Source organism: Saccopteryx bilineata, chromosome 1, assembly GCF_036850765.1.
Source record: "Saccopteryx bilineata isolate mSacBil1 chromosome 1, mSacBil1_pri_phased_curated, whole genome shotgun sequence".
Classification (NCBI taxonomy): Eukaryota; Metazoa; Chordata; class Mammalia; order Chiroptera; family Emballonuridae; genus Saccopteryx; species Saccopteryx bilineata.
This window is the reverse complement of record NC_089490.1, coordinates 141201090-141226733: the sequence shown is the minus strand read 5'-3', so window position 1 is coordinate 141226733 and position 25644 is coordinate 141201090. Positions and strand designations below refer to the sequence as shown.

General features: G+C 49.3%; 1 protein-coding gene across 3 annotated transcripts in view; it reads right to left on the bottom strand.

Moving 5' to 3' along the window:
* UNC13A (unc-13 homolog A) overlaps positions 1-25084 on the bottom strand; it is a 63218-nt gene extending 38134 nt beyond the window's left edge. For all 3 annotated transcript variants that reach the window (XM_066270020.1, XM_066270029.1, XM_066270038.1), the window contains exons 1-11: positions 24939-25084; positions 15408-15437; positions 14689-14788; positions 12748-12865; positions 10977-11100; positions 10296-10369; positions 9144-9198; positions 7182-7217; positions 3674-3881; positions 1756-2283; positions 1139-1247 (exon numbers count right to left, since the gene is read on the bottom strand). In XM_066270020.1, the coding sequence (XP_066126117.1) occupies positions 1139-1247; positions 1756-2283; positions 3674-3881; positions 7182-7217; positions 9144-9198; positions 10296-10369; positions 10977-11100; positions 12748-12865; positions 14689-14788; positions 15408-15437; positions 24939-24960 (1404 nt within the window). In that variant the 5' untranslated portion in view covers positions 24961-25084. The remainder of the gene's footprint in view (positions 1-1138; positions 1248-1755; positions 2284-3673; positions 3882-7181; positions 7218-9143; positions 9199-10295; positions 10370-10976; positions 11101-12747; positions 12866-14688; positions 14789-15407; positions 15438-24938) is intronic.
* Between the last annotated feature and the right edge of the window lie 560 nt (positions 25085-25644).

Here is a 25644-nt window from a genome sequence, read left to right as displayed (position 1 = left end):
GGGCTGGGAAGAACTCTTCTGAAATATTATTGAAGGATGTTGAATACTTTAAGTGTCACCTCTACAAATCCCAAAGAACCTGTCCACATTTATTTTTCTTATCATATCACTAGTTCTATTATAAGGGTAGTAGCAGCTGTTTTTTCATTTAATTTGCTGATGTCATGAAAGGTATTCAATAGACTTTTCATTGTATATTATTTTCTACCTTTTGAATTTGGAACCATATACATATAATATTTAGTGAAAAAATAAAATTCTTTTTTAAAACTGATAAGAAATTTAATCTGAAATTTCTGTGGCTCTGATATTGGATAGTTGAAGACTTTGGGAATGTGATTAGGATCTCCTCTTGCCAGCCTCATCCAAATTTGGAAGGACCCCTGGGTAATAACACTGCTCTGACTCTAGCCCAGAGAGGGTTGAATGACTGAAGGAATAAGTAAATGGTCTCAATACTGCTGCCCATCTGAACAGTCATCACCCTGATCCTGACACTAATTGTATCTTTCACTGAATTTCTTCTCTGATATTGACCCAACCTCAGACTTTTTCCCAACTCTGACACTGACACCCAATATGATCCCAGGCACTGATCTCGTCCCTTAATATCAATTCTAATCCTGATTTCTGACCTCTGACTGCTGCCTTATTCCTGAACTCTACCCCTATTTCTAACCTCTATCCCTATCCATGAGCTTGTCCCCTGATATGGCTGTAGACATGAGCTAGCTCCAGGTTACAGCTCACCTCTCTTTACCTGCTTGGATATACCAGGTTGGTGTAGGGGAAGCTGGGCTGGGTCTTGGTGTTGATAGATAGGGCAGGCAGGTGTGGGTGAGGCCAGGAATGGTGGAGCCAGGGCAAGGGAAGAAGAGAGTGGGGCCTAGGGACCTCGTTGGTATGGGTGGAGCCATGGAAGTTACCAGGTTGTACAGAGGCATAGGTATGGTGGATGGACTAGGGAAGTGGGCATGGTGAAGCTGTCCATGGGGTGTGGCATTGACTGGCATGGGTGGGGCCAGGAAAAGGACAAGGGTGGTGGGGACATTAGAGGAATGGGGAAGAAGCGAGTGTGGCTAGTCTGGACATGGTCATGGGTAGGTCATGGGTATGAGTTAGCCAGGGCTCCACTCACCTCCTGCAGCTGCAGCCGCACTTTGTTGAAGGCTCGTAGCCAGTTGGCCTTGGCCCTCAACGTGGAGTCCTGACCCTCTTGGCCTTCCTCATCTTCTTGTGGCCTAAAACTGAGGCAAGGGGCATTCTGAGACTCCAGGGCCAGCTCTCCCTCCACCCTCTGCCCTATGAGTGACACCTGGCTCATCAGAGACACTATGACCCACCTGTACCTCTTCTGACCTGTCTCAGTGCCCTGTCTCCTTTCCACATGCCCATCACCTCTCTGACACTTCAGGTCCCTGGCTCCTACTCCATCCTCCTGGCCATCTGGCCCTCTGTAATCCTATCTGTACAAGGTCCTCCCAATGCATTTGTGACTTCTCCAACTCCAGCAAGCTGTCCAGCCCCTCACAACCTCTAAGCCTCCTTCATGACCCAGTTTGACTCCCTCTGACCCCACTGAACCTCTTCTGACCACCAGACCCATATTGATATCTTCAATAAACCCATGCTCCTGTGACAACTCCCCACCTCCCCCAACTCCCCAGGTCCATGTTAACTCCATCATGGCACCAGTGATCCCTGACTACGGTGACCTTGTGGTCACTGTGGGCCCCCTGGGCCCCCTCTCATTACCTCTCCTCAGCTTTTGGGGGCTCAGCCTCGGGCACTCGCTCAGCTGCAGGCACCTCCTCAGGCAGGACTGGCTCAGGGAACACCTTGGCCACAGCAGGGGCGTCAGCGGGCATGGCTGGAGCCTTGTCCTCCTCAGGGGCAGCTGGCAGAAGACTCACGTGCTTGAAGTCCTTGGGTTCAGCCACAGCTGCCTCTTGGTGCTCAGCGTAGCCATGAATGTCTTCAGGCACCTCCTCTTCTTCCTCCAGCTCCTCTTCATCCTCAGGCAGCTCTTCCTCCTCCTCCTCCAGGAAGTCCTCCAGGTCCTCATCCAGCTCCTCATCCAGCTCATCCTCATCCTGGTCCCAATGGGGTGAGTCCTTGTGGTAGCTGACTGAGCTGTGGCAGGAATGGTAGGAGTCCCGGTCCCGCTCGTCCTCCATCTCAGAGCCCTGTAGGCTCTGCTCATCCGGGTCAAAGTCCTCACTCAGCTGTGAGCTGCCCTGGCTCAGCTCCCCTGAGGAGGCATAACGGCTGCTGCCTGTGGGGCTGACGGGACAGATGGGGCTCAGGGGCTGTGTCCCAACATCCACTCCTGTCCCTAACAGTCCCATGGAACCCTCCTAGACTCCTTAGTGCCCTTGGAATAAGACTCATGCTATGCCCTGCATCCCTATGTGGCCCAAACCTTCCAACCTCCTACTTTAGTCTCCCTCTCTGTCCCTCTCTTACTCCCCTTGCTCTTGTCATGTTGGCCTCCTTGCCATTCTGCCGACATCCTAAACTTGTGTTCACTTCCCAGTCTTTGCACTTGCTGTGCCCTCTGCCAGGAACACCCCTTTTTGCTTGATTCTCTTCCCACCTCTGTTACTAAATGTTTTACCTTGGATATGTTATTTCATTTCCTTTGGAGCTAAAAAAAAATAGAGGCTAGAATAGATACTCAGTGTTTTTAAAAGTTCTTTCCAAAATATTTCATCTATAAACTATCCAAGCTTTCTATGGTATATATAAAGTATAGAAAAATTCAGAATAGAAGTTGTTCAAATACCTGCATTGGTATTGGTTGATGCTAAAGTTTGAGTAGAAAGTTTTTCTCCAAATTATGTTTTACCCAAACTCTTTAAAGTTCACATTGTCCAATAGAAATTTCAGCAAGGATAGAAATGTTTTCTAACTAAGTACTTTACAAATATTCAACATGTTTACCATCATGTTTGTTATTATTCTGTTCCGAAGCCAGGACTGGGGTGATCAGGTCAATGAGGAGGGATGTAGGCTCGCGTTTCAGCCTCCCAGGCTCAAGGACCAGCACCCTGCACTGGGCAGTGGTTGGCCCACTTGGGCTGGGGACCCTCACCTATTGGGCAGGTTTAGGAACAGCCCACTTCAAAGGAGTGTTGATGATGGCTGGACAGAATAAGGGCAGCTCTCAAATCACTGTGCCCATACTTGCTGGTTAGGAACACAGGGTCCACGGCTACCAGGAGGGCTAGGCGAGACCCCCCTGAAACCACCAGATAGTTACTTGCTGGAATTTTTCCAATGTCACTATGCCTCACATCTCCCACTAGTAGTCATCTGTTCCTCCACCCGCCCCCTCCCTTCCCAGTTTGAGAGTACATGGGGACCAGTGGCTTTTTAAAGGAGTGTAACGAGCCCCTATATTTCAGGAGGACCTCTCTGGGGCCTCTGGAATTTTCTCTTCATCAGCCAAACCATACCCAAGTTTCTCACTCTTGTGGAATTTTTTTGCAAAATTTTAGGTGAAGCAAGGGCTTTATTGCCCTACAAGAAAGCATAAATGCTGCATTTCTAGACCTACTTACCTGTACCCCCTGCTCCTTCCAGCCCCCTACCCCTCTCTTCATACCAGGAGACAGGACTGGGGACACACACACACACACACACACACAGACTTCAGTTCCATAGTGGCTACCTGAGGGCCTGCGGCTCAGAGAACTCCTCATAACTGTGCATGGAGTCACTGTAGGATTCGCGGGAACCCAGAGGTGGTGGGCGAACAGAATACTGGTGGACTGAAGCATTGGGCTGGGATGTAGTATAATAGGGTGGTGGGATGCTGTTGCTTGTCTCACTGCGATAGTCACTGTCACGATCATCCACTGCACTGTCAGGGTCATCATCTGGAAGAGAAAGTAGGTGAGGGGAAAGAATGAGGAGGAAAGGGAGGGAAAAAGAGAGAGAGAGAGAGAGAGAGAGAGAGAACACAGTGGGGGCCAAAGCAGTATCTCAGACTCCGGGAATCTTCATTGGCTGCTAACCCAAGAAGAGTAAGTCTTATCAGAATAAATAAAGGATATTGGGTCATGTAAATAGAGATACAAGCTTTAGAATAAAGGAGGTGGAAACCTTGCTCTGCCTATGTGGGTCAAAATGGACCTAGAGTCTGGGGTCCAGGGTAGGTCCTACAGTGTGAGGACAGTGGCAAATTGGAGGATGTGCTTCAGCTCAAACATAAGAATAGACATTTCTGAAGTCCATAATCTCTAAAAACAAAATGGTATTTTTGTTCTCATCAGGCAGTGAGCTTTCCATAACAGGATTCATGCAAACACTCAAAGAAGTTGGGGGAAGATCAGGAGAACACATTGGAGTACAAATGCCCTTTAATCCTCCGACAGTTCTTGCTATCTGAGAATGGAGATGCCAGATCTGAACCCACATGAATGGGAACACAGAAGGGGCTCTGACAAGGTGCCATCTATCTCAAAAAGGATTAGATCCTTAGGTTGGCAAGACCAACACAGACCCCGAATCTATCACTAAACTGGAACAGGGTAGAGTTGCCAAACTTCAGGTGTTACATAAGAATTAAAGGATGTTTTATTTAGTTTGGTTTGTCTTCCCTAGTTAAAAGAAAACAGCTTTCCTTTCTAGTAAAAAGAAAATAGCATCAAGCGATGTTAGATTATTGTGGGACAGACTGCGAAAACAAAAGAACACTATACCCCTGATTGGGTGGCCCAACAATTTACTGGTGATTTCTTTTTTTATTCTGGTATTTTTTCCAAAGTTAGAAGCTGGGGGGCAGTCAGACAGATTCCCACATGCGCCCGGCCGGGATCCACCCAGCATGCCCACAAGAGGGCGATGCTCTGCCCGTTTGGGACGTTGCCTTGCTGCAATTGGAGCCATTCTAGCTCCTGAAGCCAAGGCCACAGAACCATCCTCAGTGCCCCGGCCAACTTTGCTCCAATGGAGCCTTGGCTATGGGAGGGGAAGAGAGAGATAGACAGAAAGGAGAGGGGGAAGGGTGGAGAAGCAGATTGGCGCTTCTCTGTGTGCCCTGACTGGGAATTGAACCCAGGACTTCCACACACTGGGCCAACACTCTACCGCAGACCCAATTGGCCAGGGCTAATTTACTGGTGATTTTAAACACCAAGGAGGTGGCTTGCCCCTTTTTATGCTTTTAAGTATTTTCGTTCATTTCTCAGATGTTTGTCTATTTTTCTTTGTTATTTTAACCTTTTACTTCTTTTCCACCTAATTGTGTGTTTCTATATATTCAACAAATGGTCTAATTTTTTTAAATGTGGTAAATTTTAAAACTCAATTTATACTTTACATAAAATGCTATTTGATTCATTCCCTAAGTTATTTTGCCTTTAGAAAAACCTTAATTCATTTTCAGCTAGAGAAGCTGGTCCTACCAACGTATCTAGTTTCCTGGTTTCTTGTCTGACTTGGGCCACTATGACCTACAAGCTTTTTGTCCTGTCCCCATCATATACTTCATGCTGTCAGCACTGATGCTGTGTAGACAGAGGCAGATGCAAATTTCCACGACTTAGATTTGTGGGTTTCAGGGTGAAACTGTAATCCTATAAATGCCTAAAGTCGGGGATCTGAAACCTGGATGATCCATCTTGAAGCTCTGAACAATTTACCAATGACACCAAATTGCCCTTCTGACCAACGAGTTTTCTACCCAATTATCTGGGTCTTTGGCCAAATTGGCGTTCTTTTTACCAAATTGTCCTTGACCAAGCCAAGATTTTTCAAACAAATCACATGAGGCTGTGTATGTGTTCACCCAATTATTTTTTTTCTGATAATTTTTGTGTGTGTGTGTGTGACAGAAACAGAGAGACAGAGAGAGGGACAGATAGGGACAGACAGACAGGAAGGGAGAGAGATGAGAAGCATCAATTCTTTGTTGCGGCACCTTAGTTGTTCATTGATTGCTTTCTCATATGTGCTTTGACTGGGGGGAAGGGCGGGGGGGGCTACAGCAGACCAAGTGGTCCCTTGCTCAAGCCAACGACCTTGGGCTCAAGCTGGTGAGCTTTGTTCAAACCAGATGAGCCCGCGCTCAAGCTGGCGACCTTGGGGTCTCGAACCTGGGTCCTCTGCATCCAGTCCGATGTTCTATCCACTGCACCACTGCCTGGTAAGAGAATTTTTTTAAGTTTTCTAATAATTTGTCTGGTATTTTTTTAGGGGAAAATTGCTTTTGATTGTGTTCTTTCTGTTTTTACCCAGACTTTGCTTTCTGATCAAATTGCTGCTTCTGACTTTCAGACTCTTGTGTCCTGACAAAAGGGTCTGCTTTTGCCTCAATGGTCTTTGCTCTTCACCCAATTATCAGCTTAAGCCAAATTTGTTTTAACCAAAAAATCTTTGTTTTTGATGGTATTGTTTGTGGCACACTGGTTGTTACCAAGTCTTCTTGTTTTACCAATGCCTATTCTGGCCAAATTGATTTCTGACCGACTTATTTCTGAAAAATTGCTTTGGACCAAAATATGTGTAAACAGTTTCCCTGGTCCTAGAGGGAGGTGGGAGTGGAGCGTGTCCACCAGGGGACGGACGGGGTTGAAGGGTCCCCCAGCAGGACATGGTGATAAGGAAGCTCTTCCTTAGGGAGAAAAATGGGCATCCAAATTAGGAAGATGGCTTGTCTCCTTCCCCTAAGAGGAAATTGGGGGGATGTATGTGAGGGGGCTTTGGAGCTGAGGTCTCTGAAATGATACCTGCCTGGGAACCCTGCTCTGCTGCTCTGTCTGAGACCCTCTTTCTCCCCACCCGCTGCCCCCTGAGTGATGTTTTCAGGTGGAGGAGGGAGTTGGGAAGACAAAGAGGAAGGAGTCACAGGAGAGGACATGAGGTTATACACAGAGAGTAGGGGGAAGGGGTCACAGCGCCCAGCTGGAGACAGGCAGGTCTCCTGTCTAAATGCCTGTCACTCCCAGCTAAATCCTTCCAACCCAATGGCAGTGCCTACTCCCCACCAGACAGAGCAGCTAGAGAAGGTGTTAATGGTCAGGGGGCAAAGGGGTACAAAAGGGGTCCTGCCAGTCCTCTGGCCCCAATGTGCCAGCCACGGGCTCCTTACTTCCCTGCATGGTGGGGTGAGGGTCTCAGTGTTGCCAAAGCGCCCCCTCCCCGTGGCCTCCCAGAACATCAAGCTGAGTACTTACTCTGCTGCTCACCCCAGCCAAAATAATTCCAGTTGCCTACAAAGAGAAGGGGCAGAGATAATAAAAGGGAGCAAGCAGGGGGACACAGGAGGGAAGCTCCCCATCTTCATACTCCCCATCTCCTTCTCCCACCCAGGGCCCCGATCACCTCCTAAACTGAGGAGCTTCTCCAAGTATCACTTTAACCACTGACAGTTGTTCTGCCTTCACTCACCACCTTGGGAGGAAGGCAGGATCTCTTCATTTTTTTTGAGGAGGCCACAGGCTCAGCCAGGAAGTAACAAAGGGGACATTTAGGACAAGGGTTTTCCAACTCTGAAGTCTGGGATCAGCACTCCCCTTCCTCTCCCCTATTTCATGCATAAGGAAAGAAATATTGAATTGGAAGTCCTAAATTTTGAAAGACCCTTGTTGGGTGGGTTCTTTTTTATCATTATGCTTATTGTATAGGTTATGAAACAAGACTCAGAGTGGTAAGATGAGCAGCCTAAAGTCACACAGCCTCTGAGCTTCAGGGCCAGGAAGAGAACCACATCTCCCTCCGTAGCTCCTAGTACTTGGCATTGTGGGAAAATGCCTTGGACTAGAATTCTAACTCCTCTGAGCACTGGCTGACTCCTCCATAAAATGGGGGTAATGAAACATTCCCAACATGACTTGGAGGTAAATGCTGAGAGGTGGGTCTCCAATCCCAAATTGAGCCCACCCTTCACTTCAGTCCACCTGCCCAGGTACTCTTTGTCATCTGCTTCCACCTCCACTTTGCCTGGCCCTTTCCCCACTGCAATCTTCAATGACCCCATTCATGAGGGAGGGGCTTATAATTCCTTCTGGGAAGTGATGACTCCTGCCAGGCAGGGAAGTCAAGAGACCTTCTCAGTAACATACCCCTGTTGCAGAACAGGGTCCCCCAACAGCAGTTCCCTAGCACCTTTCCCACTAGTTCCATCATCACCATCCTGGGCATAAGCAGGGTGGAAAACAGGTACAGGGGAGACCGTGAAAGAGGGGGAAAGGGGGACAAGGAAGCAGATGGAACAGGAAAAGGAGGTTGAAGTGTGGGGTGGGGACAAAATGTCATAGGTTCGGTTTCTGCCCTGGGACTCTGTGATTTGTCACTTTGTGATTTGTCACTCTGTGATTTGCCAGCCACGGACTCCTCACTTCCCTGCATGGCGGGGTGAGGGTCTCAGTGTTCCTCCCCATTCCAGGAAACTCAGAAGGAACTTTTAGGAAAGAGACATATCTCTTTGTCCCATGGAGACCTAGTCTGGGTACATCTTGAGTGTTCATAGAACCAAGGAACAGAAACAATCTTGCAAACTCCAGCCTTGATGGAGGGGCAGTGGGCAGAGGAACATGATGGTCATCAGCATTAATAGATGCAGTGCAGTAGAAAGAGTCCCACGGACCTAGGTTCACATCCTGGCTTTGCTGCCTGCCATGTGTGTGACCTTAGGCAAGTTGCTTCTCTTCCTGGACCTGAGTTTCTTCATCTAAGAAAATAGGCAGTTGAAACTACCTTTGTCTATTGTACATGCATCTGTTGAACAAGTGTTGGTAGGACAGTTAGTGTCTGTCTGCACCCTCTGCCTGTGGGCTTCAGGGGCCTGTGTTGGCCCACAAAAGAGGTCCTCATCTAGGATTTGATTAATGGAATTAAAGAGTCTGGAAAATGTTTTTTAAGGCTCTAGATATCCTGGGCCCCCTCAAAGTGAAGGGCTATCGGAAGCCCTGTCTCAAAGAAAGTAACTCCAGTGATCAGAGAGGAACACTGGCAGGCCTATGGCCACATAGCAAGGCAGAACTCAAACTCAAATCCTAGATCTTTTCTTCTTTCTACACTGTGAACAGATACTGTCCACTCTTAGGATCCATGTCTCTGGAGGGGAGCTGACCTGTCACACACAACAGCCATGGGGTAAGGAAGGGATGCCAGGAAAGAAATCAAGAGGTACTTACAACATTGGTTGCTGGGGACAGGGAGAGGCTTGTCTTGTTCATCTTGGAATGAATACTGAGGGGAGGGAAGAAAAGAGAGTTCATCTCAGAGGGATCCAGAAGCCAGGGGACCAGGATGGTCTTCTGTTGTGTTCCATCCTGACTCCCCCTTGGCTCCAAAATCCTCTCCTTCTAGAGAAGGATATAGATGTTCAGAGTGGAAGAGAGATATGCACAGAGATAGTGAGAAACAGATGTAGAAAAAAGAGAAAGAGAGAGAGAGATGAGAAAAAATAACAGAAAGAAAAGAGAGAGAGAGAGAGAGCCTGACAAGGCAGTGGTACAGTGGACAGAGTGTGGACTGGGACACAGAGGACCCAGGTCCGAAACCCCGAGGTCACCAGTTTGAGCGCAAGCTCATCCAGCTTGAGCACAGGGTCACTGGCTTGAGCCCAAGGTTGCTGCCTTAAAAAAGGGGTCAGTCTGCTGTAGCCCCACAGTCAAGGCACATATGAGAAAGCAATCAATAAACAACTAAGGTGTTGCAATGAGGAATTGATGCTTCTCATCTCTTTCCATTCCTGTCTGTCTGTCCCTATCTGTCCCTCTCTCTGACTCTCTCTCTCTGTCTCTGTCAATAAATTTAAAAAAAAGAAAAGAAAAGAGGGAGAGAGACACACAGAGAAATGAGATTGGACAAAAATTACTCACATGTGAGTACTTCCCCCTTGCACTCTGGGGATACAGAGCCAAGAATGAGAAGAAGGGTAGGGATGGCATGGAAGAATGGAGGTACAAGGGCTAAGGCTAGTGGGGGAGAACTTTTAAGAAAATCTGAAAGTGCGACTTGAGGAATTGAGGGGTGTGGGGTAGAGAGAGGATCTGAGGACTGCTTCAGGGCCCCTGCATGTCCTTGAGGGTTTTTAGCAAATGCAGACCTTGAGTCCACTGAAGTCATCATTACATTATTAGTAGACTGTATGTTCCTGGCTGACATCCTGCTTGAAGACTGGACCACATGAGTCACTGACTTAGTTGTGTTACAGAGTTAGAGACACAGAGATAGGGAAAGACAAGCAGAGAAGAAACAGAGACAAAAAGCAAAAGATATGGGGAGAGAAAGAGCCACAGATACAATAAGAAGTAAAGCCACAGAAAGAAGTCAATACTCACCTCATCCTGGTCCCGCATGGCATTCAGCTGCTCCAGCTTCTTGGCCCAGTAACGCGCCTCCTCCTCAGGAATGTCTAGAAGGGAGCCATGGCTGTGAGCCTGGAAGCCCCTGCCTGCCCCTCACCATCCGCCCCTGCACCCTGCAGGCCTGCTGGTCTGGTCTCCAGTGAGTAGGGGGACAGGAGGTGCCCCTGATCCCTGCCTGCCCAGCACTGCCTTGAGGATGGATGGAGAATGGAAGAGCAGAGGCACCAATGGTGGAGGAGTTCTTGGAAGGATGATGTGGGAAAACCAAGTTGCTTCCAGGAAAGGAGGAGTGGCCTCTTTGTGTCTCTGCCTTTGTTTATCTCTATTGTCTTTCTTTGTCTCTGTTTTTTTTTGTCTCTTTGCCTCTGTCTGTCTCCCTTCTAACCCCAGCTCACCCTTACAGCAGAATATCTCACCAAGGACCAGCCAGGACAGCTCAGACCTGAGTCTCATAGGTCAAGAAGCATTTGCTACTCATTGGTGACCTGTAGGAGCTCTGTACACGGCAGGTGCATATCTCAGCTGACTCGCCGAAACCCAGAAAACTCCTCTAGGGAGGGGGAAACTTGTCCTCAGAATAAGGATTCTATGGACCTACCCAGGACTGGCCATTCTCTTAGGACTGGACAAGGATCCTGCGCCCCCCACACTCACCCAAGGGCAACTCAAAGCGGGTGTCAAGCAGGATGCGGTGGAAGGTGGGGTCCTTGGTGCCACAGATTTCACTGTCTGCCATGATGACCTGAGAGTCCAGGGTCAGCCACTCTCCAGGGCCCTCCTGAGTATAGGGAGGAATGACAGGGTCAGGGTCCCTAATGAAGCAAGGTAGATCAGGCATCTGCTCACATGAGATGTCATCCTCACCCCATTGCATGCAAGGGCAAGGGCCGCACTCCCACTTTGCATATGAGGAAACTGAGACTCAGAGGGAAGGTCCCAGTACAGGGCAGCATAATGGGTCTAGGGAAGTCAGAGTCAAGGACCCAGACAGAGGGCCCTGTGGGGTCAGCAGGGATAGTCCTAGCATTACACAACCACTTATCATCCCTGATGGGAGTTACGCAGCCCTCGCTTCATATAAAAGCCCTGATGCCCCCACAATCCAGTAAGAAAACCCCTCCTTTTCAGGGACATCAGCCCTTCAGCTGGTGGGGTCCACTCTGAACCTCAGTTTTTTCATCTCAAATGAGAATGATGTTTTGTGAAATTTGCTTTCTGAAACCCCAGCGAGAGGCTAGTAGGGGTGAAAGCAGTAGTCCAGGGTCCTCTGCACGGGCCATTGCTGTCACAGGTAACCAGGCATTCCTCACATTCAGAGGGTTTCACTGAGGAAATTTTGAGTCATCCTCGGTGTTTCCTTTTGGACTCACTTGCCTAGACTATTGTACTAATTTCTTCCCTCTCCATTCATTCATTAAAATAATGAACCCTTTGTGGCTCCTCCTCTATGCCTACCCCATGCTGGGAAATTTTAGGACCCTCAAGAAGCCCCCAAGAAGTTTACAGTCACAAGAGACAGAGGTTGACATAAACAACTCCTCCTGTGAGGTTAGGGTGAAGTCAGAGGGAGGGAGGAGGACTGAGGGGTCCAGGAGGGAGTTTGGAAGGGCTTTCTGGAGGATAGGTAATGGGAACTGAACTTAGAGGGTGATGGAAGGAACTCTGGAAACCCAAGAAACAGCATATGTGAAGGTTAAGAGGCCTTCTTTGGGGCCTATAAGGGGTGAAGTTTGGGATTTGGAGGGAGATGAGGCTAGCAGTGTGGGTAGGTGCCATCAAGAAGGGCTCCCAAAGGAGGTAGGGAAGGAAGGCAGGAAAGGGTCTTGGGGTAATTAAATGCTCCTGGGCTCAGCATGGAGGGGATGGAGTAGAGGGGGAAACTTCAGGCTAGGAGGCCAATGTTATTGTCTAGTACTTTCAGGACTGGTATAGCCTCCTCCAGCACAAAGTGTTAATTGCCCACAATATCCCTTCCCCTCTCTTCCACAGGAATGAATACATTTTTAGCTGGCCCTGGGCTCTGCAGCTTAATAGTACATTTCCCAGGCTTCCTTGCAGCTAGGTAGGCCCACATGACTAAGTTCTGGCCAATGGGATGAGAGTAAATACCAAAAGCAACCTTCAGATATAGCCCTTAACTTGGAGGGCAAACTTTCTCCCTTGCCACTTTTCCCTCCCCAATGGGAATGCAAATGTAATGGTGATTCTCTAGCAGCCATCCTGGGCCATGAGGTAGAGCATATGGGAAGAAAGAGCAAATAAGATGGAAAGAGTTTAGACGCTGGTGACTTTGGAGCTATCACTGCGAACCCAGACGTTTATATGAACAGTGTCAAGGGATAGAGATAAATGTGCATCTTGTTTAGGCGACTGGCTTCTGTGCCCCTCCCAGGCGCTCCTCCCCAACCCTCAGCCCACCACTCACTTCATTGGACTGGCGGATCGTCTGCAGAGGGATCCACACGGTGCCCACCATCGTGTCCCAGATGAGACCCTTGTTCCACACCTCTACTGTCAGCCCTAAATCTAGGCGGTTAATTTCACTGTGGAGAAAAAGGAGGGAACAGGAAAGGGCAGAAATAAGGGAATGGAGGTTCAGAAAAGTCAGTTCACTCACCTTAGAATTTATGGCCAACTGGAATTCAAACCCAGGCCTGGGTGAGTCCTAGCCAGGAAGGTAGCACAGGGGTTCTTGTTTTATAGGTGGGAAGCTGAGGCTAGAGGGCTAAATTACATGCTCAGCATCTCACAGTCCAACCAGGATTACAAGCTGGGATGGAGAATAGGACAGATATCACATACCTCCTGTAGCCCACTTGCCTGGTCCTCCCCAAGCCCTTAGACTCTGAGAATGTAGCTAAGTGAGGAAGATGTCCGAATACCTTTATGGCTCCCTATAATCCCAAGATAAGGGTGACTCCATCCTTCATAGTATCATTTCTAAGCAGTCACCTGGGGGCACCCCTGAGCATATGAATGATTCTATCCCTGAGCACTTTCCCTGCAGGCTCCACTCTAGACATAGGCAGATTCTGGCAGCAACCTTAGTGAATGTCCAATTTGCTGAATTTACCAACATGCCAAAGATTTATCTTAAGGAATGTTCTCCTTGAATATATCTGTTGACTATGACTTGGCCATTCAGTGATTGGCTTTCAGGGAGTTAGGGACTACCTTATCCCTCCTCTACATATTCCCAAGAACTGTAGGGCCAGCTCTTCTCTCCCTCCCCCAGATACTCCTCTGCTCCAGGATCCTAACTGGGTTTTCTCATTGCCTCCACCACAGACAGTCTCCAGCCAGACTTTACTCAGGGGTTGAGGTCTGAGTGGGTCCAAATCCCAGCTCTGCCAGGTACAGGCTGTATGATACTGAGCAGGTGGCTTAGCTTTTCTGGCCCTCTGTCTCCTCATCTATAAAGTGAGGATTATAGTCGCATCCTCCATCCCAAGGCTGTGGGCAACTGATTTAATCAAAGCCTTAGCAGAGAGTATGGCATATGCTCCCAGTAGGCAGGATGTAATATGAGGCCTTGATGGTCATAGGTCAAAAGGAAGATCCAGGTCATGAATTCATTCAGTGATTAGGTAAATATTTATTGAGTGCTGGGACTTGTACTTGGAGTGGAGGTCAGAATAGTTACAGAGATGACCAGGCCCTATATTCCTAGAGCTCAAAGTCTGGGGTCAGGGGCCATAAATATGTTCAAAATTCACACAAATGACTAAAATAACAATTGGTAGCAAAACATGAAATACTTTCAGTTGCAGTTTGGGGTAGTGGTCAGGGAGGGCTTCCCTAAGGAAGTGATATAACTGAGACAGGAAGAGTAAGAAAGAGCCTGCTGTAAGGGGGAGAGAAGAACAAGTACAAAGATCCTGGGGTAGGAGCAAACTGGTCATGTTGGAGGAACCTTGCAGAGGTGGTTGGGGCTGAGGCTGGTGAACCAGAAAAGAATGAGGGAGATACTGGTGAAGGGTCACAGGGACCAGGCCTCCTCGGGGGCTGTGGAAGCAGTGTGGGTTTTATTCTGAGGTTGATGAGTTATGGGCAAGTTTGGAGAGTCACAGGATGTGATTTGCAGTTTTTAAAAATATCCCTCTGGCTGCCTGGAGAACAGATTGCGGGAGGCAGATTGCAGCAGGAGGACAGGGCGGAGGCTGTGGCACTGGGGACTTGGCTGGTGACACCGGAGATAAAGGGAAGTGCCTGGTTTTGGGGAGTGCTTTGGAGGCAAAGCTAATGACTGGAAATAAGGCAGAAAGAGAGGAAAGGGAGACCCAGATGACACCCAGGTGTTTGGCTATGCCCCGTGGGACCAGCAAGGTGCCAGGGGGTGAGGCTGTAAAGGACCAATCAGACTCACAACATGAAGTCCTGTTCCCAGCTGGGCTGGCTGCCCCGCACAGCAATGGTTGTGCTCTTGACATTCTGCACCTTCAGGGTCACATATGTGTTGAATTTCTCTGTGGTGATGAGAGCAGGGGTTAGCACAGGGGCTCAGGCACTTCTGGTGCCCCTTTCTAAACTCTAGACAACCTGCTGTGATCCCCAGTGCTGTGTGTGCCAGGTCCAACATACTGCTCTGCTTCTGTGTGTCCCCCTCCCCTCCAGGCCAGCCCCCAATGTTCCCCCTATGCCCAGTCCCTCAGAGCACCAGAGAGGGCCCTTGGTGCAGGGTGACATGGGGTTTGGGGATTCCTAATTCTCTGCTTAAAAATAGTCCAACAGCCTTTATTTTTAGCTGGAAAGATTGATTCCCCAGATGGGAACAAAGTGACTATAAAAAACTCCTTCACCTCTCTGAGCCTCACTTTCCCCACCTGGAGCCTGATCTGAGTCCCCACCTTATCTCTTAGAATCCTGGGAAGGGCCATTGGTTCAGGGTGAGCCCCACCCATCCTGGGGTTTTCAGGGGATGTCTGAGAAGATTGCTGGGACCACAGGCCATGTCTGATGTTTCCCATGAGGTTTAGCACACAGAGCCCAAGTCCCCCATCAATGGCTTAGAACTCCTTCCCAGTCTCTCCAAGATGGATAGACAGGCATACAACACAGGACAGGACAGGTATAGAGGCCACTTACCTTGGGCGCCATCAAACTTGGCTTTTTTTACTGTGGAGAGAGACAGAGATAGGGAAGGGAGATGGGGAGAGAGGTGGGGAGGAGAGAGACAGAGGCACAGAGAGAGACACCAAAATAGAGATATAATGAGAGAAAGAGAGGAGAGAGACACAGAAAGAAACAGAGAAGACAGAGGCAAGGATAGAGAGCAAAAGAGACAGAGGCAGAGACCAAACAGGTAAGAAAAAAGAGATAAAGACACAGGTGAAATTAGAGTCAAAGACAAGGAGAGGAGGGAGGCAGGGGTGAGAGGGAGAGAGAGAAGCCATCAGACAGATGAGCAGAGGCAGACCTAAGGGGTGGAAGGAATCTGGGCCCTGGGGCAATCCCTGTCCCTCCTCCCTCCCTATCAAATTTCCCTGAAGTGTCTCCCATCCAGCTATGCCTTTACCCTCAATTGAACAAGATTCAAAAGAAGGAGATGGGCAGGTGGCAGAAAATACCTCCCACAGGAAGCCCTCCAGGATTGCCACAGGGGAGAAAGGGAAAGGGGAGGGAGGAGAGACAATTTCCAACAATCCAGTCCGCCTGTCAAGCTAGTAAGACTTCTCCCACAGTTGTCCAGTCCAGTCTGTCCTACCAAACACTCCTAAGGTTTGGAGTTCAATATTCAAAGGGGACTGAAGAAGGTAAAACAGGACATCCCAGTCCTGGCTGGGAAGTTATTAGAGTTTGTCCAGTCCCACTCAGCTGCGAAAGGTTTAACCCGAATACATATGTCAGGGTCCCATGTGGTCCAGTCTCCAGAGTTCACTTAACCCAGAGCCCTAAGTGATTCAAAGCAATTTCACTACTCACTGGCTTTCCTCACGGAATATTAAACTTTTTCTTTCAACATCTCTTGCACCCTGAGGCTGCCCCCCAACATCTTTCTCTATCATTTTCTCTCCACCTCCACCTAAAACCTGTTATCAGACTGAGCCTCTCTCCTCTCTCCACACTTCTCTTTTCATATTAATGTTTTTGCTTGAGGAAGCAATACATGTACATTTTACAAAATCAAACTAGTAAAAAAAAATACACAATAAGAATAAGGTTCTTTTTACCCCAGCCCTCACTCCCTCCCAGGTGCAGTCAACACTGCCAGGTACTGGAGACAGATAGTCTGATGTCAGCAATCATGAGCACATGTGCATTATTTCATTTCCTAAACAAACAGTAGCATTCTACACCTTCTGTAGAACATTTGTGGTTTTCAGTATGTCTTAAAGCAGGGGTCCCCAAACTACAGCCCCGGGCCACATGCGGCCCCCTGAGGCCATTTATCCGGCCCCCACTGCACTTCTGGAAGGGGCACCTCTTTCTTTTTTTTAAATTTTTTTTTTTAGCACTCTTTTAATTTATTTTATTTTATTTATTCATTTTTAGAGAGGAGAGAGAGACAGAAAGGGAGAGAGAGGAGAAAGAGACAGAGAGAGAGAAGGGGGTAGGAGCTGGAAGCATCAACTCCCACATGTGCCTTGACCAGGCAAGCCCAGGGTTTCGAACCGGCGACCTCAGCATTTCCAGGTCGACGCTTTATCCACTGCGCCACCACAGGTCAGGCCAGGGGCACCTCTTTCATTGGTGGTCAGTGAGAGGAGCATAGTTCCCATTGAAATACTGGTCAGTTTGTTGATTTAAATTTACTTGTTCTTTGTTTAAATGTTATATTTGTTCCCGTTTTGTTTTTTTACTTTAAAATAAGATATGTGCAGTGTGCATAGGGATTTGTTCATAGTTTTTTTTTTATAGTCCGGCCCTCCAATAGTCTGAGGGACAGTGAACTGGCCCCCTGTGTAAAATGTTTGGGGACCCCTGTCTTAAAGAATGTGTGCAAGCAAGTTGAAAGATAAATTCTTAGTAACAGAATTGTGGTTCTACTCTTACTTCTTTTTTGAGAGTCTAATTTTGCCTTTTTCTGAGCAAATGCAAACAGTCTCCCATATTGTTCATATCTCTGTTCCCATCACTTGAATTTCTGTCATGCAAAAGCAGTTGAATAGAGCCAGTGAAAAGAGAACTCCCATGAAGGGCAGAAGTAGGGTTGTTCAAAACACTTGCCAGTACACACTGCTCTTGTTGGGGGTAGGGTGCAGTGGTGGGATTGACCCACAGAAGTACTGAGTGAGCTCTCTAGAGCTGCAGAGCAAGAGAGGGAATGAGTGCCTTTCCATGACTCCAAAAGACAGACTTTAAATGCATATGGTTGGGCATTATACCCTCAACCCCACCTGGATTTGGGTTTGAAAGGTAGAGTGACCATGGAGCCCTTGGCTGGGCATTGGGAGAGGTAAGCACCAGTTCAGTGTGGAGTCAGGTTCAATTTACCATGCTGTGTGATCCTAGGCAAGTGATCCCCCTTCTCTGGGTTTTCAACTCTATCTCATTTCAACATAGTCTCTCCCTGTTTTTCTAGATCTGGCTCTCTCTCTCTCTCTCTCTCTCTCTATCTTTGTGTGCGTGTCCATCCTTCTGTGTCCACTTATATTTTCTGTCTCTTGTCCCTCCCATGCAAAATCAGTCACCATGTCCTATCTTCCTCATCTTTCCACTCAAGGCACATGACTGCTTGGTGCAAAGGCCCCTCTCTTGGATGCATGCTGCCCCATCCCATTGGCCCCCTCCTATACCCAGCTTACAAGGAGCTTGCCCACCCAGCCCCTTGCCCTAGGGCCTGAGGACTGTGCTCAGGGGCACTTAGGACTGTGTGCACTAGGAGCTCCAGGCTTTCCTCTTTGGGGGAGCTCCAGCTTGCAAACCTGATGACTCTGTGAAGAAAGGAGGTGCAGAGGCAGAGTTGGAAAGAAGAATTGTGGAAGAAACATAGACAAGGGCTGAGAAAGGCATACACACAGAAGGGCCAACACAGGGAGAGAAAGGAAAAGGAGGAAGAAGGGAGTAGAGATAAGTCATGAAAGTCAGAGACAGACAGAGACACAGAGAGATAGAAAGAGAGAGACAGGTAGATTTCCAGTAGGGAGGGCAGAAAGGGGAGTGAATGGGAAGAGTTGAGAAAGAAGAGTTGGACAGAGGAAGCTGAGGAGAGTAGGTGCCAGGTCCTGGGGGGATCAAGGGGCTTACTGGGGTCTAGTCTGACCTGGCCTGGGCTCCACCCTGAAGTCCTGCTGTGTCTCCTTTTTACAAATCTGAGACAGGGATCAGAGAGGGGGCCAGTCATCCAAAGTCTGTCCTCCATCCTCTTCTGGTTGGGGGTTAGCAGTATATGATGTCTTTCCATCCCTCCTCCCATTGTTTCTCTCTACTTCTGCGTTGTCTTTCTGTCTCCTGCATCCCCTTCTCCCTCTGTCTCTGTCTCTCTTGTCCCCACTCCTTTCCTCCACACACTTTCCTGCTCCTTAAGCCTCTGAGGACCAGAGTGCAATGGGTTCAGTTGGGGTCCACCAGCAGTGGGAGACTGCTGAGGGGTCCGGGTTTGACAGCTGAGGCCAGGCACAGGCCCTGAGGCCCCTTCAGGGAGTGTAGGATAAAGATGTCAATATATGTTCTTTGTGGGGACTCAGAGAAAGGAGGAGGGACTCAGAGTGGGAAAGGGGGATCAGGAAAGAATGGGGGATCAGGGAAGGAGGCTTAGAGTGAGGAAGAGGACTCATGGGGTAGGAAGCTTATAACAGGGTATGAGACGGAGGGAGGAGGGGAGAGGACTGAAAGAAGGAGGCTCCTGGCGTGGGGAGGGGTTCTGGAAGTGGGAGGGGCACAGAGAGCTGGGTCATATTTGGAAAGAGGTTAGGAGAGAAGAGGGCTCGGAGGAAGGAGGGAGTTCAGGAAATGGCCGCATGGGGTTTAGAGAAGAAACCAAGCTCTCTCTTTCCCCCCACTTTCTTCCTTTTCTCTTCCCCTTCCCACTGTCCTCCCGTTAGTAAACAGTCCCGAGTCCCTCACTGTGGCCTTTACCACCATCATCATTACATCCGTGCCTGCCACCTTCCCCCGCCCTCCCCGGGCAATGGGGTCACTGGGAAGGAAGCGCCACGCCTCCCGCGTGAACTGCTCGTCACACGCATCATAAGGCTATTTATAACGTGGTAGCAGAGGGTGTGGGCCAAGCGACCGCTGGGAGTGGCGGGTGGGAGCGGTGCCCACTGCTGGCCCCTCTGACCCGCTATAGAGAGCCACCGCATCAGGCCGGGTCAGCAGCCTGCGCCTTGGCCTCCGCAGTCCCTGGGGACCCTATCAGCGCTGACTGATTAATGTGGTTGCACAGGCAGATGCTGGCTTCGGCCGAATGGGTGAAGTCAAGAGCAGGGGCTCGGAACTCCCATAGGCGCGGCCAAGCTCTGGATTTCAGTTTCTCCATCTGGGAAATGGCGAGAGGTAAAGCTTTTTTCCTCTTCCTTTCCTCTTCCCTTCTTTTCCTTCCTTTTCCCTTTCATCTTCATCATTATTAGAATCAGCATTATACTATCGTAACTGCTACTATTATTAATAATATCATTACTGTTTTTATCTGTTGGGTTTTAAATGTGTCTAAATGTGTTCTAATTGAGATGAACGCCGGTCTTGGGGCACTTGGTCCATGACTTGCCAAGGCTTGGGGGTGAGGTGGGGAGTAGAGGATTTCAGCCCTCAAGGGAAGCATTTGAATGCCCCCTTCCATTACAAGACATGCTTACCAGTGTCAGAAGAGACTACAAGAGGGGAAGGGTGGGGGAAGGGAAGCCTAGAGAATTCAGAAATAAATTCTGGAATGTTTGGTAGTTTTATATGTCATGTGATGGTGGACAAGCTCTTTAAAGACACTGTTACTCTTGTCTTTACATCTTGTCTTGTAAAGACATCTTGTCTTTACATCTGGGAGAGAGGACTTTTCACTTACTAACCACAGAAATATGCCAGAGCCTCCGGTGTAAAAAGCACACTTTACCACGCACCACTTAGAACTAGGCCTGGCATATACCACGTGCTCATTAAACAGTGTAAAAATGAAGAAGTGATGTCATTTCCTCTTCCCGTAGCTTTGCTGAGAGACCGGCCAGGCTGCGCAGCGCTGCCCAAAGTTCAAAACTCACTGCGTGCCCCCAACCCTCATTGCTGTCTAGGGTGCTGAACCCGCCGCCTCCCCAAGCTGTTGACTACGAGGAAGTCGCCATCCGTGCGCTGTCCACGGTGCTGATTCCGTGGTCTCGGCCCGTGTACTTCCAAAGAACTTGGCACCTCTTTTGCCACCTGTATACTCCTGAGTCCTCCTCAGGTCTGAGAACGCAGTGAGCTCTCAGAAAACGTCTGCACCACGGACTACCTTCGAGAAAACTTTTAGATCCCATTAATAAAAACTTTATCATTGATTTTTTTTTCTGTCTTTGGCTGACACTTATTAAACTTTTCCACAGAAGAAGTATTGTGCCAACAGCTTTGTGTGCCTTATCTCATTGGATAATTCCAGCAAACCTAGGCAGTGGGTGCTACTAGTGTGCCCATTTTACATATGGGAACATTGAGGAATGAAGAGTGTATAAGACTTACCAGGAAGTGGTGGATTTAGTAATTCAAACCCAGACCTGCTTGACTCAGGATGTCCTGGTTGGCACCTCACAGAGGAAACCCATTGTATGTGGGAAGAGAGTGAAGTCCAGGTTATGGAAGAAGCAAAGATTGCAGCCCTGAAGATGAATCAGAACCAACTCTAAATGGCATCCTATTAGGATGGTGATGGCAAAGAGGCAAATGTACACCTCTCCCAGCTGGTGGTAACAAAAACAGGGAGCCAGGAGCAGAGGGATTTGTGAAGGCTTCCTGGGAGAGGGGCAGGAGAATCGCCATGATGAATGGGGAGATTATGACATGTCTATTTACTGAATGGATGAAGAAAGAAGGCAATCCAAGATAGATTTTCACCTCATGGGAGGGAGACTTGAGTGTCTCCCAGGTCCTGGAAGCTGAGAACCTTTACCCCCCACTCCCAGTAGACTGTAGAGTCAGGCAGCTATACCTCTGACTCTGTGGCACTAGGCAAGACATTGATCCTCCCTAAGCCTCAGTTTTCCTCATCTACAAAATGGTTTGCTGTAAGGAATAAAGAGAGCAATAAGCATAAAAGTCTTCAACATTGCCTGTAGAATGCTGAATAAATGGTGGGTTTTTTTGGATATTATTATTAGTTGTGAGGCAAACTCATTCTTACACACATTTGCTAATTTGTACACAAAATTCATTCATCAAATATTTATGTAACCTTTAAAACATTGAGTAGCCTGGAAAAATGCCATGAGGCACATAGGGAGGTCTAGAATTGAATCTACACTACCACGATTTTGCATGAGTTTTTTCCTCCACACAGAATACCATCTCCCTTCTTCTTAGTGCCCCCTCATCTTCTGAGACCAGAAAAATGGTTGTGAGAATATCAGGTTAGGCTTCCCAGAGAAAGAGAACCTTGGATGCCCCCCTCCTGGGCTCCTTCAGCCTTTCCTTTTTCTTCCCACTCTGACCCCACCAACATGAGACCAGAAGTAAGGCTGGGTCCTCAGACCCAGGAACAGTGCCAGACACATTGTAGATGCTCAAATAATGCTTGGTGAGTAAATATATGAATGACTGCATGAACGAACCAGGTAGTACTTGGAATTTTCAACCTCAGGACTCTGCTAAGACCTAGCAAGTGAATTGTGAGGGGCAGCAATGGGACTCCACATAAGGAAATGATGGGGCAGAGGCAAGGCCTATACAGGGTGGTTTCCCATGTGTTGGTGTGAGGTAAATTTGCATTTATGTGTGCTTACATGTGTATTTGTTTGTGTTACCAGGGCAGGCAGGTATGTGCACATGGGTGTGTATGGGAATGCATGGAGGGACATCTGCTCAATGCAGTATCTGAATGCAGGTGAGGGTCAGCATGTATGCACTGGGGACTAGGGTATGACTGCATTTGGAATATGCTGGTATGTGTGAGCTTAGGTATGCATGGGTTTGCAGGTGATGTGTCAGGCAGAAACACACGTTGGTGTGTGTGAGAGAGATGCAGTTTTATGGCATATGTATTTGTTTACTTGCATGTATGTACACAGTTGTGCATAGCTATATATACATAGGCATGTATCTGAGTGCATCATCATTCACCTGTTCAAAGGGGCTGATTTGAGTGTTCAGACAAGTGTTATAATGTGTGTATACATATAACTTGGCATGTGCTGCTGTATACAGATATATGTTCTTAGAGATTTGGTATCCTAGCATGTATATATGGGCACATGCCTGCGTGTTAGGGCATGAGCAGATTTTTGAGACATGGATATTGTAAATATACATCAAAAACATGTGGATGCATGTGTGTTTGTAAGTACACACACTTACATTGCAGGGCCCATGTTTGGGGCCACAGATTGTGTTTTGTATACATGTATGTTCGTGTGTTCACATGGTCATATGACCGTGCACATTTGTCCACGTGTGCAGGCACAGGCATGTGGTTTTTATAGGGCCTGGGTAGGTCCTGAAGTATGGTTCCTGGTTGGGTGGTCAGGTATTTCCTCAATTCCAAGGATGAGCTCGGATCCATAGAAAGCCCTGCCGGCCCAGCTTTACTGCTGCCTGCCTCCTCTCCATCTCATCCTCCCCCTAGATTGTCCTGGTCCCACTGAGTCACCCCACCCCTCCTACCATTTCTCCCTCTTCCCACTTTTCTCAGTTTTCCGCTCAGCTTCTTCCAGCATCATGCTGCTCCCCTTTACACCTCAGGATTTTACCCACCCCACCTCACCCCCAGTCTTACCCCCCCAGGAAACCCCCTCCACTCTGCTGGTGACTCCCTCCCAGTAAGTTCCACAGAATCATCCAACACAATTCTTTCCCCAAGCATTCGTTTCAGGAAGACTCACCCTTCCTACTGCCCACTTCTTAACACCACCCCCTCATCCCAGTCTCCAGTTTGTGTCAACTAGGATGAGATCCTCCCCCTCTTCTCCAACTAAGCAAACCTTCCAGAAGAACCAAACTCGGAGGATGTGAGGCAGGGTAAGATGGGGGTAGGAAGAAGAGAGTCAGTCAGGAGCACCCACGTAGGCTCCTTCCTCTAGTGTCAGCTCTCCTAACCTTCTCACCTCCCAAGTGCTAGGCAACTTAGAAGATGGGAGAGACCAATAGGGGACTTGGTTCTTCACCTCCCCTTCCCCTTAGGGAAGTTGGTGGAAGTTGCATGAGTGGGTCCCCTCCACCTCTCCACTCCCCTAACTCCATTGGCCAAGAATTGGATGAGTAGACTTTGATCTTGTGGGCCCTTCTGCCACTACCAGCCCCGCCCATCGGGAACGAGCTTAAGGAAATAAAGCCCCTGTTCCTTTAAGAACACCCGCGTTCACGCCAGCCCAGCCCCGCGCGATCTGCACACGGAAAGAGACGCCGCGGGGAGCAGGAGGGCGGGGCTAGGTTTGTGAATGGAGCAGCAGAGTGGGAGGGCTGGAAGAGGGAGGGGCGGCGGGGACATTTCCAGGCCTGGGCCTGCCCACCCGGGTCTAGGCTGCGGTTCGGCTCTCTCTCACGAAGGCACACATACATGTACACATACACACGCACACCCCCCGCTACCTAAGATGTCTTGAAGCCTAACATTTCATACTTGGCTGATACACCTCTTCCCACACGCCAGCATGGGGATGGTCATGCCCCTCCCGCATCTCTTTCCCTCCTCCACTCCAGTGCAGAGCACAGGTCTGGGCGTGGGCCTCAGTATACAGATGGCGTCTGGCCCCAGAATAGCTCCATCCTACCTCTGCTTCCCTCCCTTAGGCACAGAGTGGGTGAGGTGAGGATGGGCCCGGAGGGGTGCACTGGGACACCGCACATCCAAGAGGTTGGCTCCCTGCAGAAAAGGCCGAATATGCGTTTCGAAGTGCTGAAAGGGGTGGGAAGCCAGAGAAGCTCTCCGCCGATTCTCTTTTTCAGTTAACTGAAAAGGCGCCCCAAGACCCCCCAATCACAGACCTCTCAGGACGTGGGGATGGGTCTCTCCAGCCCCTTCCCAGTCGTCTCCACACGCACTGCTGTGGGATTACTAGAGCTCGCGGTTGTCTTAATTGTTGAACCCCCTTAGCCAAATCGTCACGCTCAGGGTTTATAGACCCTTCTCCTGCACTCCTCTTCGAATCCTGAAGTCAGTCGTGTCGGTACGGATCCGCAGCCTAGCTCACAGCATAGGACTTCTTCCAAGTAGCCCGCAGGATTCGTTCGCACTACCCAGCTCAGGCCCTTCCCCATCGACCTCCTAGCAACCTAGTCTACCTATCGCCCGGTCTAGACCGTTCCCAGGTCCCTGCCGGCATCCACACGAGTCTCCGCGTACAGCCGTGACCACAGGACCTCCGGCAGCTGCCACCGGAACTCCCCTGAGAGCCCAGCTGCGTCTACACCGACCAGGCACCCTGACACGTCTACAGGGACTTCCCCTTCCAAAGTCCAGCCGCGTGGACTCCGCTCAAACCCTTCCACCACCTGGACCACAGCCGCATCCCCGGCCGGTCAGGTCCACTCCGGTTTCCGCCCCGCAGCCTGGTCTCCTACCTCCAACGCACAGTAGAGACATGTCTCCGGGGTCGCCAGCGGGCCGGCTTGGTCAGGTGGGGCTCAGAGGCCAGCAGGCGGGTGCATGGCCGGGGCTACCGCCAGCGCTCGGCTCACGCCGGGGCCCGGCCTCCGCCGCCGGCCATCTTGGTTCAGCACCGGGGGCGCGGACAGCTCCTGACGTGCTGCTTACGCGAGTTCGGCGGGCGGAGCCCCGGGGACGCCTGATGGGGCGGAGGCGCCAAGGGTGGGGGCGTGGTGCCGGGAGGTGGAAGGCTTTAAAGAGCCTGAGCCAGGAGTTGGCTCCCCAAGCAGAGTGATTGAGAGCGGTCTTCTACACGCAGGTGCCTGTCTAGTTCTCGTCTCTCCTTGAGTCGTTCTGTGGGTTCGCTGTCCCTATTCTCCCTGAGTATCTCTATTCCTCTGTCTCTACATCTCCGTCTCTGCCTGGTTTTCTGTTTCTTTGTCTCCATGGGTCTCTCTGCTTTTATGAATCTTTGTCCTCATGTTTTTCTCCATCATATGTCTCCCTCTGAACCTCCTTCTCTCCAGTCTGTGTCTCTGCCATGGCCTAAGTCTCTTTCTCTGTGTCTCTGTTTTACTCTCTCTGAGCCACATAGCCTGTGGATCTTTGTACACAATTGGACTGGATCCCATCCTTCACTCTCTTGTGTAACTGGAAAACTCTTACTCATCTATCACTTCC